The sequence below is a fragment of the Enhydra lutris genome, unplaced genomic scaffold, assembly GCF_002288905.1.
Source record: "Enhydra lutris kenyoni isolate GAN:26980312 unplaced genomic scaffold, ASM228890v2 scaffoldscaffold9, whole genome shotgun sequence".
NCBI classification, from domain to species: domain Eukaryota; kingdom Metazoa; phylum Chordata; class Mammalia; order Carnivora; family Mustelidae; genus Enhydra; species Enhydra lutris.
Window position 1 is genome coordinate 3,320,991 of NW_019154093.1, and position 20,573 is coordinate 3,341,563.

General features: G+C 40.3%; 1 protein-coding gene across 3 annotated transcripts in view; it reads left to right on the plus strand.

Moving 5' to 3' along the window:
• Positions 1–20,573, plus strand: part of LOC111143162 (zinc finger CCHC-type containing 17) — a 56,666-nt gene that overhangs the window by 12,071 nt on the left and 24,022 nt on the right. For 2 of the 3 annotated variants that reach the window (XM_022496673.1, XM_022496674.1), the window contains exons 1-4: positions 4,199–4,243; positions 5,044–5,101; positions 14,586–14,686; positions 16,277–16,368. In XM_022496673.1, coding sequence (XP_022352381.1) covers positions 4,199–4,243; positions 5,044–5,101; positions 14,586–14,686; positions 16,277–16,368 — 296 coding nt within the window. Of the gene's footprint in view, positions 1–4,198; positions 4,244–5,043; positions 5,102–14,585; positions 14,687–16,276; positions 16,369–20,573 lie in introns of those variants that run through there. The other variant, XM_022496672.1, reaches the window with a different exon arrangement.

Sequence of the window (20,573 nt, forward strand, 5' to 3'; positions counted from 1 at the left end):
AGAGGGGAAGCAGACTCCATGCTGAGTGTAGAGCCCCATGCTCGCTGATCTCACAACCCTGAGATCATGACCTGAGCTGAAACCAAGAGTCAGATGCCCAACCAACAGAGCCACCCAGGTGCCCCCAAAATGGGATTTTAAATCAAGTCCTTTCTCCAAGTCTGCTTTCTGCTAAACTGCTCCTGGGGTGTCCAATTTATCAAAAATGCATGGAGGAACCAAAAGAACCTTAGGAGAACTCTTCTAACTGAATTGAAATATAGAAAGAGGGTTGATAGTAAATCTAGTTGTTCCACAGTCATTTGGCTTTCAGTAACAGCATTTATCACAGTCTGTCTTGTATGATTATTACTTGTGTGTGTGTTTGTCTCCTCCACTAGAGCATGAGTTACTGGAGAGGAAGGGCCGTGGTTGTCTCATATATCTTGGTAACTACATCAAATTTATTTCAAAATAGGCTGGACATTTTTTTAAGTGTTTTTATTTCACAGTACCTAATATGATATCTTGCATGTGAGTGCTCAGCAAATTTTTTTTTTTAAGATTTTATTTATTTTTTTGATAGAGATCACAAGTAGGCAGAGAGGCAGGCAGAGAGAGAAGGGGGGAAGCAGGCTCCCTGGTGAGCAAAGAGCCTGATGCAGGGCTCGATCCCAGAACCCTGAGATCATGACCTGAGCTGAAGGCAGAGGCTTAACCCACCGAGCCACCCAGGCACCCCAGTACTCAGCAAATGTTTGAATAAAATTGAACCCAAGCTTCTTTGGACCAATCTGCCTTGAAGAAACAAGTGATATAGACCATAACCTAGCAGTTTTTCTCTTAGCAGGCTAAGCAGGGCTGGGGAGCCCAGTGACTGAATAAGTGAGAATCCAGTATTCATCCTTCTCTCATCCTCTGAGAGGTTATCTTGGTGTTGGAGTTGATGAACTGTGGTAGCAGGTATAAGCATAGCAGTGTGAATTGGGATTTGGCTCAGCCCAGCCATAGGCAAAGAAATGGTTAGGGAAGTTTGGTGTTGGTGAGGTGGAAATGGCATTGAACTAGAAGTAAAAAGACTTCTGTTCTTGCTACTTTCCACCTTTGTGACTTTGGACAAGTAATATAGGTCTCTGAGCCTCAAGTTGTTCCCTCACATTATGGAGTAACTACTTTTAAGGCCAATGTAGCCTCTACTCCAAAGATGATAAATTCATTTTGCCTGAGCCCTGAGTTTAGTTGATATAATTACTGAATTTTTTCCCCTGAGTTATTTGACTAATTATTCTTGGGACACCAGACAGACTGTGTGATCATCTACAGCAGGTGCCATTCTGTTAATTTCAACTCTGACTGCACCCTAGGAGACACAGTGATGGAAACACCTGGTACTGGAAATAGGCAAGAATGCCTTTTCCTGACTAAACAGTTGAGTGTATCCATTCCGGAACACATTAACTTTTTCTTTTGGGAGAGGCCAAATTAAGGTCTGTTAATGATATTTCCTCGAAAGATCATAATGTGACACTGGAGTTCAGGATTGAAAAGTGAGATGGTCTTAATTTACAGCAGCAAGGTGAGTTGGGCTCCAAATTCCAGATGGTTCTTTTAAGTTTGTTAGATAACTCTGTCCTTAATAATGTTGTTATGCAGTAAGAAACACCTTAGTCATCTTTCTAGATCTGTGGAACTAAAGTCAGTTACTAAATTAAAGCAAAAGCTGAGGTGCCTGGGTGGCTCAGTCATTTGGGTGGCCGACTCTTGATTTTGGCTCAGGCCATGGTCTCCGGGTCATGGGATCTAGCCCCAACTGGGCTCTGTGCTGGGCGTGGAGCCTGCTTGGGAGTCTTTCTCTCCCTCTCTCTTTTCCTCACTTCTTGCATACATGCGTGCATGCGCATGTTCTCTATCTTTCTCTCTCTTAAAAAAAAAAAAAAAGTTTAAAAGCAAAAGCCTTTAGTTGGTCCACAAAGAAGGGATTTGCTTTTATTATAATTAAAAATTTACAATCTTGGGCACCTGGCTGGCTCACTTGGTTAAGTGACTGCCTTCGGTTCAGGTCATGATCCTGGAGTCCCAGGATCAAGTCCTACATCGGGCTTCCTGCTTAGCAGGGAGGCTGCTTCTCCCTCTGACCTTCTCCCCTGTCATGCTCTCTCTCTCTCACGCTCTCTCTCTCTCAAGTGAATAAATTTTTTAAAAAAACTTAAAAAAAAAGTTACAGTTTTATCTGTATCCATGTAGCTCTGTTTTGCAGAAAACAACTTGCTTTGTGTACTGGGGTAAGCACTTTGTGTCTCTGGTCTTCCTTTCCTCATTTGAAGCATGATAGGATCACACCAGCTAATCTCTGACAACTTTCCTCCAGTTTCACCTTACCTTGATTTTAAGTACTAGTATCTGCCTCATTGTACTGTTTCTTTGGGACTGTCTGGTCCCCACCCCACTATAACATATTCATCAGTATAAAAGAGGACTTTTGGTTCTTGGGACACCTGGTTGGCTCAGTCATTTAGGTGTCTAACTTTAGCTCAGGTGATGATCTCAGGATCCTGGGATCCAGTCCCTCTCCTGGCTCTGTGCTCAGCGGGGAGTCTGCTTCTCCTTCTCTCTCCACCCCTCCTCCTGCTCATGTGCACTCTCTCAAATAAATAAAATCTTAAAAAAAAAAAAAAGCTTTTGGTTCTTAACCCATTAATGCTGTATCATAGAGTTATTTCAAGTGTTCATTTAAAAATATGAGGCAAATGGAAGTTTTTGTTTCTTTCCATCCTAACATTGAGATGAGTAATGATATTTGGTGGAGTGAGAGGCACTGGACTAGGCGTCAGGGGATCTAGGTTCTGTGCCTTGTGTCTAAGTTAGTTGTGTTTCCATTAGTCACTAACCTTTTTTTGTGCATTAGTGTCTCAAACTGTAAATTATTAAAATGCCACAATTTGGGGTGCCTGGGTGGCTCAGTTGTTACGTGTCTATCTTCAGCTCAAGTCATGATCCCAGCATCCTGGGATCGAGCCCCATATCGGGCTCCCTGCTCAGTGGGAAACCTGCTTCTCCTTTTTCCTGCTGCTCCCCCTGCTTGTGTTCCCTCTCTTGCTGTCTCTCTCTGTCATAAATTAAAAAAATCTTTTAAAAAAAAAAAAGCCACAATTTATTAAATGTACTTTAGGTGCCAGGTATCACTGTGAAGCACTTTGTGTGCATCATTTGTTATCTGCTGGAGGAAAGTGACAATACTTGGATACTTAGGCCCTGAAGGGCAAGCTGTGTTCAACATCTCACAGCTAAGGAGTGGCAGAGCTGGATTAGAAGCCACATCTTTCACTCCAAAGCCTGTGCTCTTTCTAAAGCTACACTATTCCACCTCATCTGCAGCATGGGCCCTACCATGTATACTTCTGAAGATCGTTCCCAGGAGCAGATAAAATGTGAAATGTCACATTGCTTCCGTGTTAAAATTTTATTTATTTATTTATTTATTTAATTAAAGATTTTTATTTATTTATTTGACACACACACACAGAGATCAAAGTAGGCAGAGAGGCAGGCAGAGAGAGAGGGGAAGCAGGCTCCCCGCTGAGCAGAGAGCCCGATGCAGGGCTCGATCCCAGGACCCTCAGATCATGACCTGAGCCAAAGGCAGAGGCTTAACCCACTGAGCCACCCATTAGCCCCTGTGTTCGAATTTTATAGTTCAAGGGAACTTATGAGCAGTTCTAGTGTAGTTAAGACTCACTGGGTTCAGATCCCAGCTCTGCTGCTGACTAGCTTTGTGCTTTGGGTAAGTTGCTTGGTCTGTCCATCAGTTTGTCATGAAACGAGAACAATAACAGTACCAATATCGTATGGCATCATGAGGAGTATGTAAAAGGAAAGCACTTTGAGGGGCGCCTGGGTGGCTCAGTGGGTTAAAGCCTCTGCCTTCGGCTCAGGTCATGATCCCAGGGTCCTGGGATCGAGCCCCGGATCGGGCTCTCTGCTCAGCGGGGAGCCTGCTTCCCCCTCTCTCTCTACCTGCCTCTCTGTCTACTTGTGATCTCTGTCAATAAAAATAAATAAATAAATAAATAAATAAATAAAAGAAAAGCAGTTTGAACAGCATTTTACACATAGTGAGTAGTCAATGTGTATTAGTGAACAGCGGTGCAGTGGGGCTTGACTTGTCCTATTCACTCACCTTCTCTTAGTTTTGATGAAGCTGATACAGTGAATACCTGAGATGAAACAACTAATTAAAGTCACTGAAAAAATAAAGCTTATGTCTGTAAGATTATATTGAATATTTTATAAATAATAATGAATTTAGTGATAAATATGGAATTTAGTGACAGGTTTAATCCCAATCCCCGGGTTGGGGGGTGGGCTAGAGGATGGATGGGAGGCAGAGATAGAGTTTGGGTTAATGTTTTATCTGGCAGGGGTTCTGGGCCTTTCATTACTATTGCCTGTTACATAGACCCATTAAGCCTCTAACTTCTCCATCTTAGGGCACCTCCACAAAAGACTCAGGGACAACTCTTTTTCTCTCTCATTACATCTTTCTAGGTTCTGTTACATATCTGTATTAGTATTTTCTGTAGTTGTCTTGTAAAATCTAAGACTGGTTTGGAGTTAAATAGAGCAGGCTATATCATCAGTTTTGACTTGAAGTTTAGGAGAAAGGACTGTCCTATATCCATCCCAAATTATTAAAGTTCTCTGTATTGGGATTGGGGATCTCAGCCCTAGCTAACAGAAAGTGTAACTTTATTACCAGATTTTCTGCTGTGTGTTCCTTTTCTTCAAATATCTCCTTTGGGGATTTCAGTACGTGTGGGATTTGGACATCCCTAGATTTTGTCATACCATCTGACAACACTCCAATCTCAGCAGTGTGTTTCATGTGTTCAAAAAGAACTGAAAGAATATTTGACAGAACATAGTTTTAGGGAGCTCTGCAACAGTCAGTGCCAAGTGGGAATTCAGGGAGACTAGGTTAAATGCTATGGAAGAGAGATTCTCATTTGTGTGACATTGATTCTTTTTCTTTTTCTTTCTTCCTTTTTTTTTTCTTGGTCTTTATAGGTTGCTATGGTGACAGACTATGGAGCCTTCATCAAAATCCCAGGCTGTCGGAAGCAAGGTGGGAACCTGTCACTTGAAAGTCAGCCCTTCCATTCCACTGTCTTTTGTCACCCCTCCACATCCTGATTATAGACTCTTTTTCAGACAGTACTTTGGTTTTTGTCTTTAGTGTAGAGATATGGATATAGACAAATGATGACAGTCCATGTTTTTGTTGGTCTTAACTCAGAAGAATGATGCTCTCTGACTTGGTCGGGGGCTGGGTATAGCTACTTTTGGAACCAGCTCTTGTCTAAATTTCACCTGTGACCCTAGGCAAGGCCCTTGACCTCTTTGGTCTTAGAATTTGGGGTAGGGCAGTCTAATCCCTCTCTGATGCTGATGTGGATTTTCTAGTATATGGCACAGGGAATGGGAATAGTTTTGTAACCAATATGAATATATTATATGTATTATGCTTTAATTTTTCTATTTATTTATTTATTTATTTATTAAAGATTTTATTTATTTATTTGACAGACAGAGATCACAAGTAGGCAAAGAGGCAGGCAGAGAGAGAGGGGGAAGCAGGCTCCCTGCTAAGCAGAGGCTCAATCCCAGGACCCGAGATCATGACCTGAGCCAAAGGCAGAGGCTTTAACCCACAGAGCCACCCAGGCGCCCCTAATTTTTCTTTTTAAAGTGATAGACATTAGTTGAATATTTCTTGAGAATCCCCTTATTATCTATAATCTTATTTGTTTCTTAAAATAATTGTGTTAAGTAGAAAAGACAGGTTCTATAGACTGGTGGTCTGCTCAGAGTGATTTAGCTAAGTAATGGCATAGCTAGGTCTAGAACCTGAGCCTTCTAATTCTTAGCCCATAGGCTTCTTACCATACCGCAGTGCTAGTAGATCCAAAATCTCAACTTGCTTATTCCTTGTGCTATAATAAATTAAGGATTTATTGAAGATGTTAATGCAAAAAAATATAACTACAAGGATATTAGAAAAATATGGAATGGTATTTGACTTCATAAAAGTAAAAAATTTTATTTTAAAAATCATAAGCAAAGTGTATTGGGAAAAAGAATTTGTAGGACACATGACGGAAGACTAATTAAAAAAAGGGAAAGTAGGAAAAGGTGCCAAGAATATGGAAAAAATTCATAGGAGAAAGAATAACAATTGATTGATAAATGTCTTAAAAGATGCTCATTCTCCAGATTGATTTAAAACTAATGTACTCTTTCTCTCTCTCTCCCTCTGCCCCTCCCTGCTTTATGCGTGCTCTCTCTCTCTCTTGCTCTCTAAAATAAATAAATCTGTAAAAAAAACAAAACTAACTTACACTGTGGCACACTATGCAGTGAACACTACTTGGCGGTAAAGTGAAATGAGATGAAGCGTGGTTGTATGCAACAATCTGGCTCAGTCTCCAGAGAATTATGTTGAGTGAAAAAAGCTAATCCCAGAAGGTTGCATACCTTATGATTCCTGATTCCTTTTGTGTAACATCCTGTTTTGGTTTTTTTTTTTTGCAGTTTTATTGAGAAGTAATTCATATACCATGCATTTCACCCAAATGTACAAATCAGTGGATTTTTATATATTCACAATTTTGCAACCATCACTACAATCTAATGTGAGAACATTTTCATCACGCTCAAAGAGAAACTCTGTACCTATTAGCAGTCACTCCAAATTACCATCCCGCCTGCCCAAACCTTAGGCAGCCACTAGTCTATCTTCTGTCTTTATATGTTTGCCTCATATGGGCATTTCTTATTAAATGGAATCATACAACATGTCTTTTTGACTGACTTCTTCACTCAGTATGTTCCCTAGGATCTTTTCTGCTGTGGAAAGTGTCAGTACTACAGATGTTTATTGCCATTGCCGAATGTGGCGGGTAATTAACCAGTTCTCCAGTTCTTTGATTCTCTGACACCAGCTGGGTATCCTACAGTTCAATTCAATTTTGACTCTAACTGCCCAGAGGTAGAGCCCTCCGCTACTCCACAGACTTCAGGGCTGCGTTCCACAAGACTGCTCTCACTTCAGATGCCAGTTACAAGCATCAAGTCCCCAGATTACCCACACTTCTGTCAAACTTGGCTACACATTTGAATGTTCCCACACCACCCACCCCACCCCCTCGTTCCGATAATTTGCTGGAACAGCTCAGAGAACACCAGAAGTGCGATACTTACTGTTACAGTTAACAAACTGGGTAAAGGGTATCCAGGATTTCCCTGCATTATTTCTTTTGACTACATGTGAATCTAAAATTATCTCAAAATGGTTTTTTAAAGTGATTTAAAACACTCATAAGATTTTTGAGATTAACAAAGGCTAAAGACATTGCTGTTACCCTGTATGTTAACTAACTGGAATTTAAGTAAAAACTTACCAAATTACTACTAATAACAAATTTTGGAAATAGACATTTTCAGTAATAGTTTTACTTACTTTTGGGAACATAAATTGTTGTATATTTTGGCAATGCCTATTCACATTTTTAATATGCTTCTTCTTTAATCCAGTAGTCTTTTAGCAGATTGTTTGTAGCATAGACTTAGATAAATTACGTACATTTATGCAGGGAACTATGCAGATGATAAGAAGCATGATACTTTGATGCTGGTGCCTTCTTCATTTCATTTATTTATTTATTTATTTGACAGAGAGAGAGAGAGAGAGAGAGTGAAAGAGGGAACATGAGCATGGGGAGTGGGAGAGGGAGAAGCAGGCTCCCCACTGAGCAGGAAGCCCAATGCGATGCCTGCGGGGCTAGATTCCAGGATCTGGGGATCATGACCTGAGCCGAAGGCAGATGCTTAACAACTGAGCCACCCAGGCGCCCCTGCCTTCTTCATTTTACCAGAAAGGATCTCTGAAAACTGCCCCCACACTGCTGCCTTACTGAGAGCCTTTGTAAGATAGCGCTGGTTGTAGGAAGCATTTTTATTTCAGAGATGGTAAAGTGAGGGCAGGAATGTGCCTCTTAGAATTCATGAAATGGGTACATCCCAACTTACTGAAATGGAAAGATGCACAAGGTAAGATGAAACAGCATGTTGCAGCAGAGTTTGAAGAACAGGACCTTCCCTACCCTCCCTGCATACATTTTTAAAAAACTTTATTTAAAGATTTTATTTATTTATTTGTCGGAGAGTGAGAGAGAGATCATAAACAGGGGGAGAGGCAGGCAGAGGGAGAAGCAGGCTGCATGTTCAGAGACTTGCTTGATCCCAGGACTCTGGGATCATGACCTGAGCCGAAGGCAGATGCTTAACTGACTGAGCCACCCAGGCGTCCCATCCCTACCTACATTTTAAAGCATGTGTACATTAGCCTATATAGTTTTGGAATTACTGCATATGTTTAGAAGAAAGCCTAAGAAGCGTACTCAACAAACTGTTGACAGAGGTCACCTCTGGAGTGTTCAGTTTGCTAGGGGAGACATGGACATGGAATAGGGACTTTTTCTTTGGACAGTTTTTTAAAACAAAATTTTTCCTTTAAAATAAGTCCAACAGCTGATCTTTCGATAATAAAGCCCTGCTCCCAGCCTTGGAGACTATGCCACAAATTACATCTTGATTAGAAAGGGCTCACCAGTAGTTTCCAAGCTAGCAGTAGCAATCTGTTATAAAGTTTCTCATTTTCTGTTGTTTGGATTTAATGGGAGGGAACTCATCGCAGTCCCTCTAGACATGTACCTTTTCTGGTCTGAAGACAGATTTTCTTGGTGTACTCGCCGTAGCTCCCAGTACTTGAAAGTCCCATCCTTGCTTGTGCATTTATGTGGCACTTTGGGGACTGTATGGAGATGAAAGACCTGCCACCTCTTAGCAGTTAGTCTTCCACTGACTCGTGTCCATGCCCTGTCAGGGGATGCCTCCGACTGTGGCTTCCTCCTTACAAGTGATCTGTTAGTCTGACAGCTGGTGAGAAAAGCCTCAGAGGGAGAGCTCAGGAAGCCAAGTAATTAGGTGGGAACTCTCTAATCCTGGGCTTTTCTGTGGGTTTACTGTATAACTTGAACAGTTGTATTTTGGCTTCTCTGCTCTCGAAGGGGGAAGATCATTAAGTTCCATACCAAAAGGACTGAGCTATAAAATAATTCTGGTCTCCAGATTTTAACATTTTGATTCAGGAAAGGAGACTCTTGGGTTGTTTTTCTCTGCCTTTTTTCTCAGAACTTTTACCATTACTGAGTTGAAGACCCCTTCCTAGTATTCAGATCTAAACTAGATTTCCCCCCATCTATAGTGGTGTCTAATAGAACCATCTATGATGATGGAAATGTTCTATATCTGTTCCAGTGTGTTTTCTGACACTAACCAATTCTCCAGATTCCAGTAGCAGGTATCTTAATTCAATTCTGACGCTATCTAGCTGGAGTAACTGTCAGATACCACAAGTTAAAGGGGCTCAGACTCGCAAGACTGCCTCTGCTTCAGATGCTGGTCATAAGTCCTGAGCCACCTGTACTTCTGACTGGTGCGCTATGAAGCAAGGGTTCCCATGACCCCGTCCTCAAGTTTCTTAGTTTGCTAGAATGGCAAGGTATGGGTGGTGGGTGTACTCTAAGCTTATATGTCTTCTCTGGCACACCACCCTCCCAACAAGCTGATGTTTTCACTAACCTGGAAGCTCTCTGAATCTCATTTGTTCAAGAGTTTTTATAGAGCTTAATCTCTAGCCCGTTGCCCTCTTTCCTGGAGACCAGTGGGGCTGAAAGTTCCAACCCTCTCATTTGATCTTCTGGAGACTTGGCCCATCCAGAGACATCTAGGAGCCCTACCCTAAGTCACCTCATTAGCACAAACTGGTGTGGTCAGAAGGTGCATATGAATAACAAAAGACTATCCTATCACAGGAGAGATTCCAAGAGTTATAGGAGATGTGTACAGGCTGTGTAGGAACCAGGGACAAAGACCAAATATATTTTTGTATTATAGCACATCTGTGCTATCCAGTAATGTAGCCATTGACTTTTAACTTCATTTATTTTAATTTAAACTTAAAACAGCAACATGGCTAGTGACTATCATAGTGTCAGTGCAGTCTTCTGTGAAGTTCTTTTATTTTTTTTCTCAACTATCCTCTGCCCTACCAGCACGTGAAATTTTGGGATCAGAGACTGTTTAATGTTATACTTTTAAGGTGTCTTGCTTATGGTAGAAGCTCAAATATATTTACTTCATGGAGCCCAACACAAAGGCCAAGATCAAGCCCTGAGCTGAGATCAAGAATCATACACTTTACTGACTGAGCCATCCAGGCACCCTGAAGCTCAAATATTTTTAGCAGTTAATTCAGTTTAGCAAATAATTATTTTGAATTCTATTATCTGGTCACTATGTTAGGTGGGAACACTGAGATAAGAAAATAGTCCCTGCTGCTCTCAGATTGTTCATATGCTAGAGATATGAACAAATTACAATGCAGTGTAGTAATATAAGTGAAGTTGCAGTTATCCACTGAGCTGTGAAATGTTGGGGCCTAGAACAGTATTTGAGGAATAGTGGGTATTCAGTACATTTTATTAAATGAATAAATTCTAGGGGCGCCTGGGTGACTCAGTGGGTTAAAGCCTCTGCCTTCGGCTCGGGTCCTGATCCCAGGGTCCTGGGATCGAGCCCCACATTGGGCTCTCTGCTCAGCAGGGAGCCTGCTTCCTCCTCTCTCTCTGCCTGCCTCTCTGCTTACCTGTGATCTCTGTCTGTCAAATAAATAAATAAAATCTTTAAAAAAAAAAAGACAAAAAAAAAATAACAGCTCTGCCTGTTATTGGCTTTTGACTTCCAGTTGCTTCAGACTTGAGCCTTAGTTTCCTTATCTGTGAAATGGGAATGATGTGTTTATTTTCGAGTTTCTTGATTGGCAGGATCATGTCTTATTTGTCCTTGAATCCATTTTGCCTATAATACTGTGGATATTTAATAACTATTTGAATGAACCTATAATTGCGACAAGATAAAGGGTGTGAAAGCACTTTAACTTGTGGACTTACATTATTGTCATATACCATGGATTGGCGATAACTTATTTGAAAATTCTAGAAAGGGAATTCAGATCCCCCAAAGATAAAGGGAACCTTTTATTTTGACATTTTTGGGCTGTAGCTCTAATCATTTTATTTTTAGAAACTCTTTGTAGCAGTGGGAGTTGTGAAAGAAATTGAGGTTGAACAACACATTTGGGAGGATATTTTTAAGCGAACAATAAATAGGCTACTTCTGTTTTTTTTTTGTTTTTTTGTTTTTTTTTAATATGTAGTGACTGAGATGCTAGCTCTTTCCACGTTGTCAAAATTTCTTTTACCAGCAGACACTCAGATGGGAGTCAGTCTGTTTAAGTGTCATGTTGGGTTTACTGAACATGATGATGGACTTGATATGCCCTTTGGGCATTTATGGCTTCATGTCAGAAATCCAGGCACAAACTGCTCTGAAGAGCTCCCTTCCATGTAGATGGACAAGCAAAGCATTTTTGTTGTTCCTGTTCATTTTGGAGTGTATGCTGGAGCAGAATTAGATGTGTTTCTACTTCTTATAGATGAGACCATCTTTTTTTTTTTTTTTTAATGTAAACATAGACCAAAAAAAAAGAAAAAAATAGAGAAATATCAGTATGTTGTAGAAGACCCTACAGACTCACATTCGAATTGCAGTTCTTAATTAGCTTTGTAATCTTGCACAATGTATTTAACATCTATAGTATTTCCTCATGTGAACTTATATCACAGGGTTGATACAAGGATTAAATGAATGGGTGGATGTTCTGTGTTTAATGAGGTATCCAGCACAGAGTAAGGGGGCCTCAAGTGTGTTATTTCGTGCCGTCTACCATATCCACTTAATCCAATTCTGGGTGGTTTATGTGGCTGGCAATGAAATACCTCCCAAAGAATATAGACTGCCCTCTGAAAATGCAGCTGGTAATGAATCCCCCATACAGAGCATGGGATTAACCATAGATATATGCCAGGTAATTGCCTATAAATCTGTGACTAAAGAGATGAGAGCACTCAAGACAGTGACAAAATAATCTGGGTGTGATTCCAGAGAAAAGGGATTGGAAAGAAATTATAATTTAGGAGACTGAAATCCAATTGTATCATTCTATCTATCTATTCCAAGAGGAAGTGATAGTCCCTTAAATTTGTGTTCTGGAAACCTATCTTAAACTATGTGTCTCCGGGCGCCTGGGTGGCTCAGTGGGTTAAGCCGCTGCCTTCAGCTCAGGTCATGATCTCAGGGTCCTGGGATCGAGTCCCGCATCGGGCTCTCTGCTCAGCAGGGAGCCTGCTTCCCTCTCTCTCTCTCTGCCTGCCTCTCTGTCTACTTGTGATCTCTCTCTGTCAAATAAATAAATAAAATCTTTAAAAAAAAAAAAACAAAAAAACTATGTGTCCCCATTTTGTTCTGATTCTGTGTTAAAGCAATTTGTGATCACTTACCCAATTTTTTAGGTATTTGATACTGGGAGCAGTGGGTAGTTTAATAGGCAAGGACTGGGAATTTAAAAAAAGTATATCCTAAGAACTGAGCCTGGGTGCCTCAGTTAGTTGAGCATCTGCCTTTGGCTTAGGTCATGATCCCAGGGTCCTGGGATGGAGCCCTGAGTCAGGCTCCCTGCTTGGCGGGATGCCTGCTTCTCCCTCTGCATGCAGCTCCCCCTGCTTATGTGTGTGTGCGCTCTCTTTCCCTCTCACAAATAAATAAATAAATCTTTTAAAAAAAGTATATCCTCTGTTGTAAATTAATAAATTGGTGAATTGTGTCTTTCCCTGTACCAGTCACTAAGTTCACAATCTGTTTAACATGTTAATATAGTAATATATTATTTATTTTAAAAGAAGTTATTATTGGAGAGAGAATGTGTATGCACGTGAGAGCACAAACAGAAGGGGGAGGGGCAGGGGAGAAGCAGATTCCCTGCTGAGCAGGGAGCCCCACACAGGCTCAGTCCCAGGACCCTGGGATCATGACCTAAGCTGAGGGTAGACACATAACCAACTGAACCACCCAGGTGCCCCTAGTTTGTTTCTGATTTTTTTCTGTTTTCAAAATACATCGAAGGGGACAGAAACGCAGTTGAGAAATGTTTTGGCCATTCTCACTGTGGGTTGCAGGATAAATTTAGCTTCCCTATGACTGTATTGGCTGCTCAGATTACACCCTTAGGGTTTTTTCTTTTACCTCTGGCCAACTCTTGCCATCTGGTGGTAAAGCTGGGCATTGGTAAATTTTTGTAGTTTTATTATCCTGACAAATGTCTTGAAAGAGATGAATTGATTTAGCTAATCCCTCAGTGGGGTGAAGTATCTTGATTGATAAAGCATGTGTAGTTTTTGCAGTTGGGGGTTACATCAGCTTCAACCAAATCAGATGGACCAGACTTATTTTAGGAAGTAGGGAAGGTGATGTTGATTAATACTTTAATAATTTTATTCATAAAAATCTGAAATGGTCTATTAAAGAAGTAGGGAAGGTGGTTCTCCCACAAAAGGATTTTGGACAGACATTTAATAATTTTATTCATAAAAATCTGAAATGGTCTATTAAAGAAGTAGGGAAGGTGGTTCTCCCACAAAAGGATTTTGGACAGACAGAAAAGTATATCTATTGTAAATATTTTAAAAATTACTTAATAACTAATCCATCATTTAACTTTTAATTAGTTTTATTAAATATTTTTACCACTCTTGTTAGTGAGTGCTAAATGATTTTTAAAATTTTATACTAGCCTTAGGAATATTTCTTATTTTACTACACTCTCCCCCATGGGTGTTATTTTCTAAATATGCTGTTAACTTAATAGATTAAAAATGGCACCTTGTTTCGATTTTCTTTTTTCACTTAACATCTATCATAATTATTTTTTGTAATTGTAATTTAGTTGGCTTCTTACTCTTCCGTTTGATTGATTTACCATAGTTTACCAAGCTAATTTTCCAATTATTGGTCATTTACATTGCTTTATATCTTTTTTTAAACCTTTGTGGGTAATAATACTATAAGTACTTTTATATACCCATAGGTTTTTGGTTTTTGCCTCTGTTGAGTTTTTTCTTTTGGAAAAATTCTAATGATGATATTCTTGCATCAAAGGTATAAACATTTTGATGCCCTTGCTTTCAAAGACTTTCACTGACTTGTGTTTTTACTAATGTGTTGTTCTTGTATCACGTTTGCTGACATAGAGCATTATTTTTAAACAATATGTGTTAAGTACAAAAAATTATCTCAGATTGTTTTAATTTACAGTTTTTTTTAAAAGATTTTATTTATTTATTTGACAGAGAGAGACACAGCTAGAGAGGTAACACAAGTAGGAGGAGAGGGAGGGGGAGTGAGAGAAGCAGGCCTCCTGCTGAGCGGGCAGCCAGATGTGAGACTGAGCCACCCAGGCGCCCCTTAATGTACAGTTTTAAAGTAACAGACATTTTTCAGTGAATCCTCAACTCCCATCTTCTCCTTACCTCATTAGAGTATAAATACCAGATATACCCCCTGTGCTTTATTTCATTTTTTCTTGTACCCAGGTCTGGTCCATCGAACTCACATGTCATCCTGTCGTGTGGATAAGCCCTCTGAGATAGTAGATGTTGGAGACAAAGTGTGGGTGAAGCTTATTGGTCGAGAGGTAAGGTTCCATGCAACTTTCATGTTGTTAGACTGAGGAAAAGCTGGGAGGTGGGGGGACAGTGTTGGTATTTAATAATGGCAAATGTGTATATATTGTTAACTATGGCTGATGATCTTATTTTTGAATCCTGCCATTATATTCTGTCCTGAATTGAAATCTTCTGGTTGCTGTCCTGTAAACTCAGAAGGGATGTGGTATAAACTATAATAAGTGTGGTGCAATAAGTACATATTTATAGAACTTTCCTAAAGTGGGGAAAAAAGAACCAAAGAGAGAAAAGAAAACTTAATTTATGGGACTAGTCTTTGTCATAAATTTCAAAAGAATAGCTGCCAGGTACACTTTAGTTTGGACCAGAACAGTAAAAAGAGACAGTTTCCCGTTATTGCTCCGAATACCCAGCATCATGCAGTATGAGGCAAATGAGAAAGGTCTGAAGGAGCCGGTTAACAGCAGCTCACTTGAGGGCATGAGGGCTGTGGATGTGGGCAGCCTGCTCTTGTACCGGAGAATGGCAGGGGAGATAGGTCTGAAAGAGATACCATTTGAGAAGATTTGAGTGCTTAATATGTACTAGTCTGAGGGATGTAAGAGTGAGCCAGACCTAGGTCACCTCAGCTGTTATGGAGCTTATATAGAATGTAACTGGATGAAACAAATATAAAAGTAAGCAAACATATATATAAAATAATTATAAATTATAATAAGTGCTATAATGGGCTCAGGCATTATCAGCAGTAGATTTGGTCAGGAACGGGCTCTCTGTGGAAATGATGTATGAGCTGAGACCTAAAGAAAGAGGCACTGGTTATGTGAAAAATTAGGATAAGCATATTCTAGACAGAGAGAATGACTGATGTAGAGACCCCAAAGTGGAAGAAGGAGTCAGGTGTTGGAGGAAGCAAAAGAAGACCAACATGGCTAACAATTGCCTTCATGTTTAAAAATGCACTAGACTAAGTCCAAAAGGGGATCTAGTCTAGTCTGGAATGTTTAGGAAATGAGTTCTGGTCTCATGGATCTCTGAACCTATCATTATGCTGAACTTACCTGGAAAAACCAGGTTTTATATTCTTAAAAGGCCTTGATTTTGGTTACCTCCATAAGCCTTGAATTTCTTTCTTTTTTTTTTTTTTTTAAAGATTTTATTTATTTATTTAACAGAGAAAGAGAGAGAGATCACAAGCAGGCAGAGAGAGAGGGGGAAGCAGGCTCCCTGCCGAGCAGAGAGCCAGATGTGGGGCTCGATCCCAGGACCTGAGATCATGACCCGAGCTGAAGGCAGAGGCTCCAACCCACTGAGTCACCCAGGCTCCCCAGCCTTGAATTTCTGAGCTACCATTTCTGTCTTTCCTCCCCAGAAGGAGAAGAATGAGATAAAAACCATTTCCTAAAGTAAATTTGCCACAAGATCTATTTATAATGCTCATTAGTACCCCCAGTGTTTCTAGTACAGGACCTCAGCCATTAGAGGAGCTCAGTGTTTGTTATGATGATAAAAGCTTTTGATGCTTTGTTAGATAATTTTAGACCAGCAGTCTAAATGGTGTACTCTTAACTGTTGGTGACTGCTTTTGTCTTTTACAGATGAAAAATGATAGGATAAAAGTGTCCCTCTCCATGAAAGTCGTCAACCAAGGGACTGGGAAAGACCTCGACCCTAACAACGTTATCATTGAGTAGGTAAAAGTTTTGAAAAGGCTACAGTCCTACTTCTCAAACCATAGAATGCTGTAGTGAATCAGGCTGACCTAGGAACTCTACATGTATAGTCTGTGATATTGATGATTTCTGTAGCTCTTGTGATCCTTGCATATCGATAATATCATACTGCATAGAGTTCTAAGATTGGATGCTAACATGCAAAGCATAGAGATGCCCCATCAGTGGTTTTGTTGCCTTCCCCTTATTCTTTGTCTGCCCTTTAACCAGTTAGCCAACAAGCACTCCTGAAGCTTCTGCTCCTTGTTTCTCTCAGTACAGAGGCTCAAAAAAGGTAAAGACCATGGGAAAGAGTAGGGTAATCTAGAAGCAACTCCAGTGGGGTTTAATGTTTCTTGAGATAACTGTGTTCTGAATATGACATCTTACTTTCATTGGCTCTTCTTACCTTTCATTTAAGAATGGAAGATTTGCTATCCATATAGGCTGGTGATATAAGGAAATTGCTATCTGTCCCACAGGCTTTCTCTGATGTATGCCAGTGATTTCTGATCAGGAGTTCATAGTGCTCTAAGGTTCTGTGAAGGGTTTCTGAACTGTTTCCAGTGTTTCAGAAAGCCAACCAAAATCATGCATTTACCTTCAGGTTAACCAAGACTTTATGGTATTGCTTTTGTTGTTAAAATATCACATTGTTTATCTCATGCTAATCAGGTGCTCTCAGTGACAATTATGTTATCGATTAATTTATTTTATTTATTTGTGGTTTTGTTGGAAAGATTTTATTTAGGGGTGCTTGGATGCCTCAGTTGTTAAGTGTTTGCTTTTGGCTGAGGTCATGAGATCAAGCCCCACGTCGGGCTCTCAGCTCAGTGGGAAGCCTGCTTCTCCCTCTCCAACTCCCCCTGCTGTGTTCCCTCTTTCTCTGTTAAATTAAAAAAAAAAAAAAAAAGATTTTATTTATTTGTGAGAGAGAGAAAAAACATGAGAGGAGGGAGAAGGGGACAGAGAGAGAAGCAGACTCCCCTGAAGCGGGAATCATGACCTGAGCTAAAGGCAGACACTTAACTGAGCCACTCAATTGCCCCAGTTATTGATTAATTAAAAAAAAAAAATAAAAATAAATGTTTGAGTGGGATCTTAGTGGGTAAAAGTTGGGAAACCCTTATATTTATAGTTCTCAGCAAAATCACTGTGGATACAAAGTAATTTTACCTAAAAGGGAGGGAATTGGTATTTATTGGATATATACTATATGCCAGGCATTATGCAAGATGCACATTTGTGTGTCTGATTCTCTTAATAACCTCCACTGTGGGTATTATCTCCATTTTACTTTATATTCTTAGTTTCTTTCTTTCCTTTCTTTTCCTTCCTTTTTTCTTTTATTTTCTTTTTTTAAAAGATTTTTTTTTATTTTTTTGACAGAGCACAAGCAGGGGAAGCAACAGGCATAGGGAGAAGCAGACTCCCCACTGAGCAGGGATCCCGATGTGGGGCTCAATCCCAGGACCCTGGGATCATGACCTCAGCCAAAGGCAGACACTTAACTGACTGAGCCACCCAGGCGCCCGTCCCCCCCCTTTTTTCTAAAAATTGTATTTTTGGGCGCTTGGATGGCTCAGTTGATCAAGCACCTGACTCTGATTTCAGGCCAGGTCATGATCTCAGGGTCCTCAGATTGAGCCCTTTGGTGGGCTTCCTACTCAGGGAGTTGTCTGCTTGTTTCCCTTTCCCTCTGCCGCTCCCAAAGTGTGCACTCTTTGTCTTTCTTGCTTTCTCTTTCTAAAATAAGTAAATAAATTTAAAAAAAAAAGAAAGATTTTATTTTTAAGCAATCTCCACACCCAGTTGTAGGGCTTAAGCCCACAATTCCAAGATCAAAAGTTACATGCTCCACTGATGTGCCAGCCAGACGTCCTTATATTCCTAGTTTCTATCTTGATGCTTGGTGATAAGTAATTTCCTTGTGGTTAATGACAAATTATAGTAGGTCAAGGACCTGAACTAGGACACAGAAGCTAGGGCCCTTTTTACCACATGATGCTTCTAGCTGTTGCATGTGACTTTTGAGTTTTTCCATATTTCTTAGTTTCATCTCTAAATATTGACATGTTTGTAAGTCTGATTATTGACAAAACACCTTTCATAGTAGAAAATGTTTTATAACTCAGAGCTCAGTAATTTTATTTAAGTCTGGCATTTACTGATTACATTATAATAAATTGCTTCTGCTCCAAAGAATCCTGTGCTGTATACAGACTCATTAAAAAGGAATGGAATTTCCCAAAGTCACTCTTGTAGGGGTAAAATGTGAAACAAGTAAAATGAAAGGGCTACTTCTCTGTCTCAGAACAAGGGTAGAGAAGGGAAGGGGCTCTCTGGTTTTGTGCTGTACAGGTTTCTATGTATAGGCTATTTCTAGTAATAACCAAGTGGCCAAACAGAAGCGTTTGTTGTAAACTATTTCTAGAGCTGCATCCAGGAAAGAAACACGATATAGTGGAATGATATTGAGAGTTTTTAGAGTTAGACATAAATCAGAAAGAGTCCTAGTTCTGCTGCAAACTAGTATATGACCTTGAGCAGACTCCTCTTCTCCGACCCTCAGCTTCTTACTATCAGATAGAGGGGATGATGCCTGTGTCTCAGAAATGATGGAATGATTTAAATACAGGCTTATTTGTAAAGAGCCAGATTAATGTCTAGTCTATGGTAGAAACTCAGTATATGATAGCTACTTTAGTTACTGTTTTTTTTTTTTTTTTAAGATTTTATTTATTTATTTATTTGACAGACAGAGATCACAAATAGGCAGAGAAGCAGGCAGAGAGAGAGGAGGAAGCAGGCTCCCCGCTGAGCAGAGAGCATCATATGGGGCTTGATCCCGGGACCCTGGGACCATGACCCAAGCGGAAGGCAGAGGCTTCAACCCACTGAGCCACCCAGGAGCCCCTAGTTACTGTTTTTAAAAGATCTCTGTTTTTCTTCTGTGATTATCATACCTTTTCTTTTGAAAGAATATATAAGACCTAGGAGAACAGGGGACATAGCTCTTTCTTATCTTCCAGAGTGCCTGATGTGTAGTGATTATTAGTGCTTTCATTTACTCATTTATTCAACAAGTATTTTTTGGGTTCATATTCTATATTAGGTACAATGGCCATACCAGGTTTTCTGCCTAAGGGCCTTACTGCCTAGTGCAATGAGATAATTTTGCAGGTCACTTTAATAAAAGGCAAATGTAATAAATGCCAAAAGAGTAGGTTAAAGAAAGGGTTTTAGGAATTAGCTTGAAGATGATGAATTGAGGGGCACCTGGGTGGCTCAGTCGTTAAGCGTCTGCCTTCGGCTCGGGTCATGATCCCAGGATTCTGGGATCGAGCCCCGCATCGGGCTCCTGGCTTGGTGGGAAGCCTGCTTTTCCCTCTCTCACTCCCCCTGCTTGTGTTCCCTCTCTCGCTGTGTCTCTCTGTCAAATAAATAAATACAATATTTAAAAAAAAAAAAAAAAGATGATGAATTGATTTCAGGCCCCGATGGCTGGAAGAGAGGTGGAATTTGAGCTAGTTCTAGAAGAACAGATAAGATTTTGTCAGGCAGCAGGGGAAGGAATGGTATTCCTGACAGAAGAAATGATTTAAGGAAAGGCATGGGGCAGGAAAGCACAAGGCACATTTAGGAGTCTTGTTTAAGAAAAGAAGAGGATACAGTCAAGTACTAGAATGTAAGGCTTGAAAGGTATGTTGGTCAGATTGTGGAGAGCTTTGACTTTGACTATCAGTCAAAGAGCATTAGTTTTGTTTTTTTTTTTTTTAAGATTTTATTTATTTATTAGACAGACAGAGATCACAAGTGGGCAGAGAGGCAGGCAGAGAGAGAGGGGAAGCAGGCTCTCTGCTGAGCAGAGAGCCCGATTCAGGGTTCAATTCCAGGACCCTGAGATCATGACCTGAGCCAAAGGCAGAGGCTTAACCCACTGAGCCACCCAGGTGCCCCAAAGAGCATTAATTTTTTTAAAACCCTGGAGCATTTGCTTTCTGCTCAGGTCATAATCTCAGGGTCCTGGGATCAAGCCCCACATTGGGCTCCCTGCTCAGCAGGGAGTCTGCTTCTCCCTCTTCTCCCTGCTTGTGCTCTCTCTTGCTATCTCTGTCTCTCTCTCAAATAAATTAAAAAATATATATTAAAAAAAATTTTAAGCCTTTTAGGGGGAGAGGCA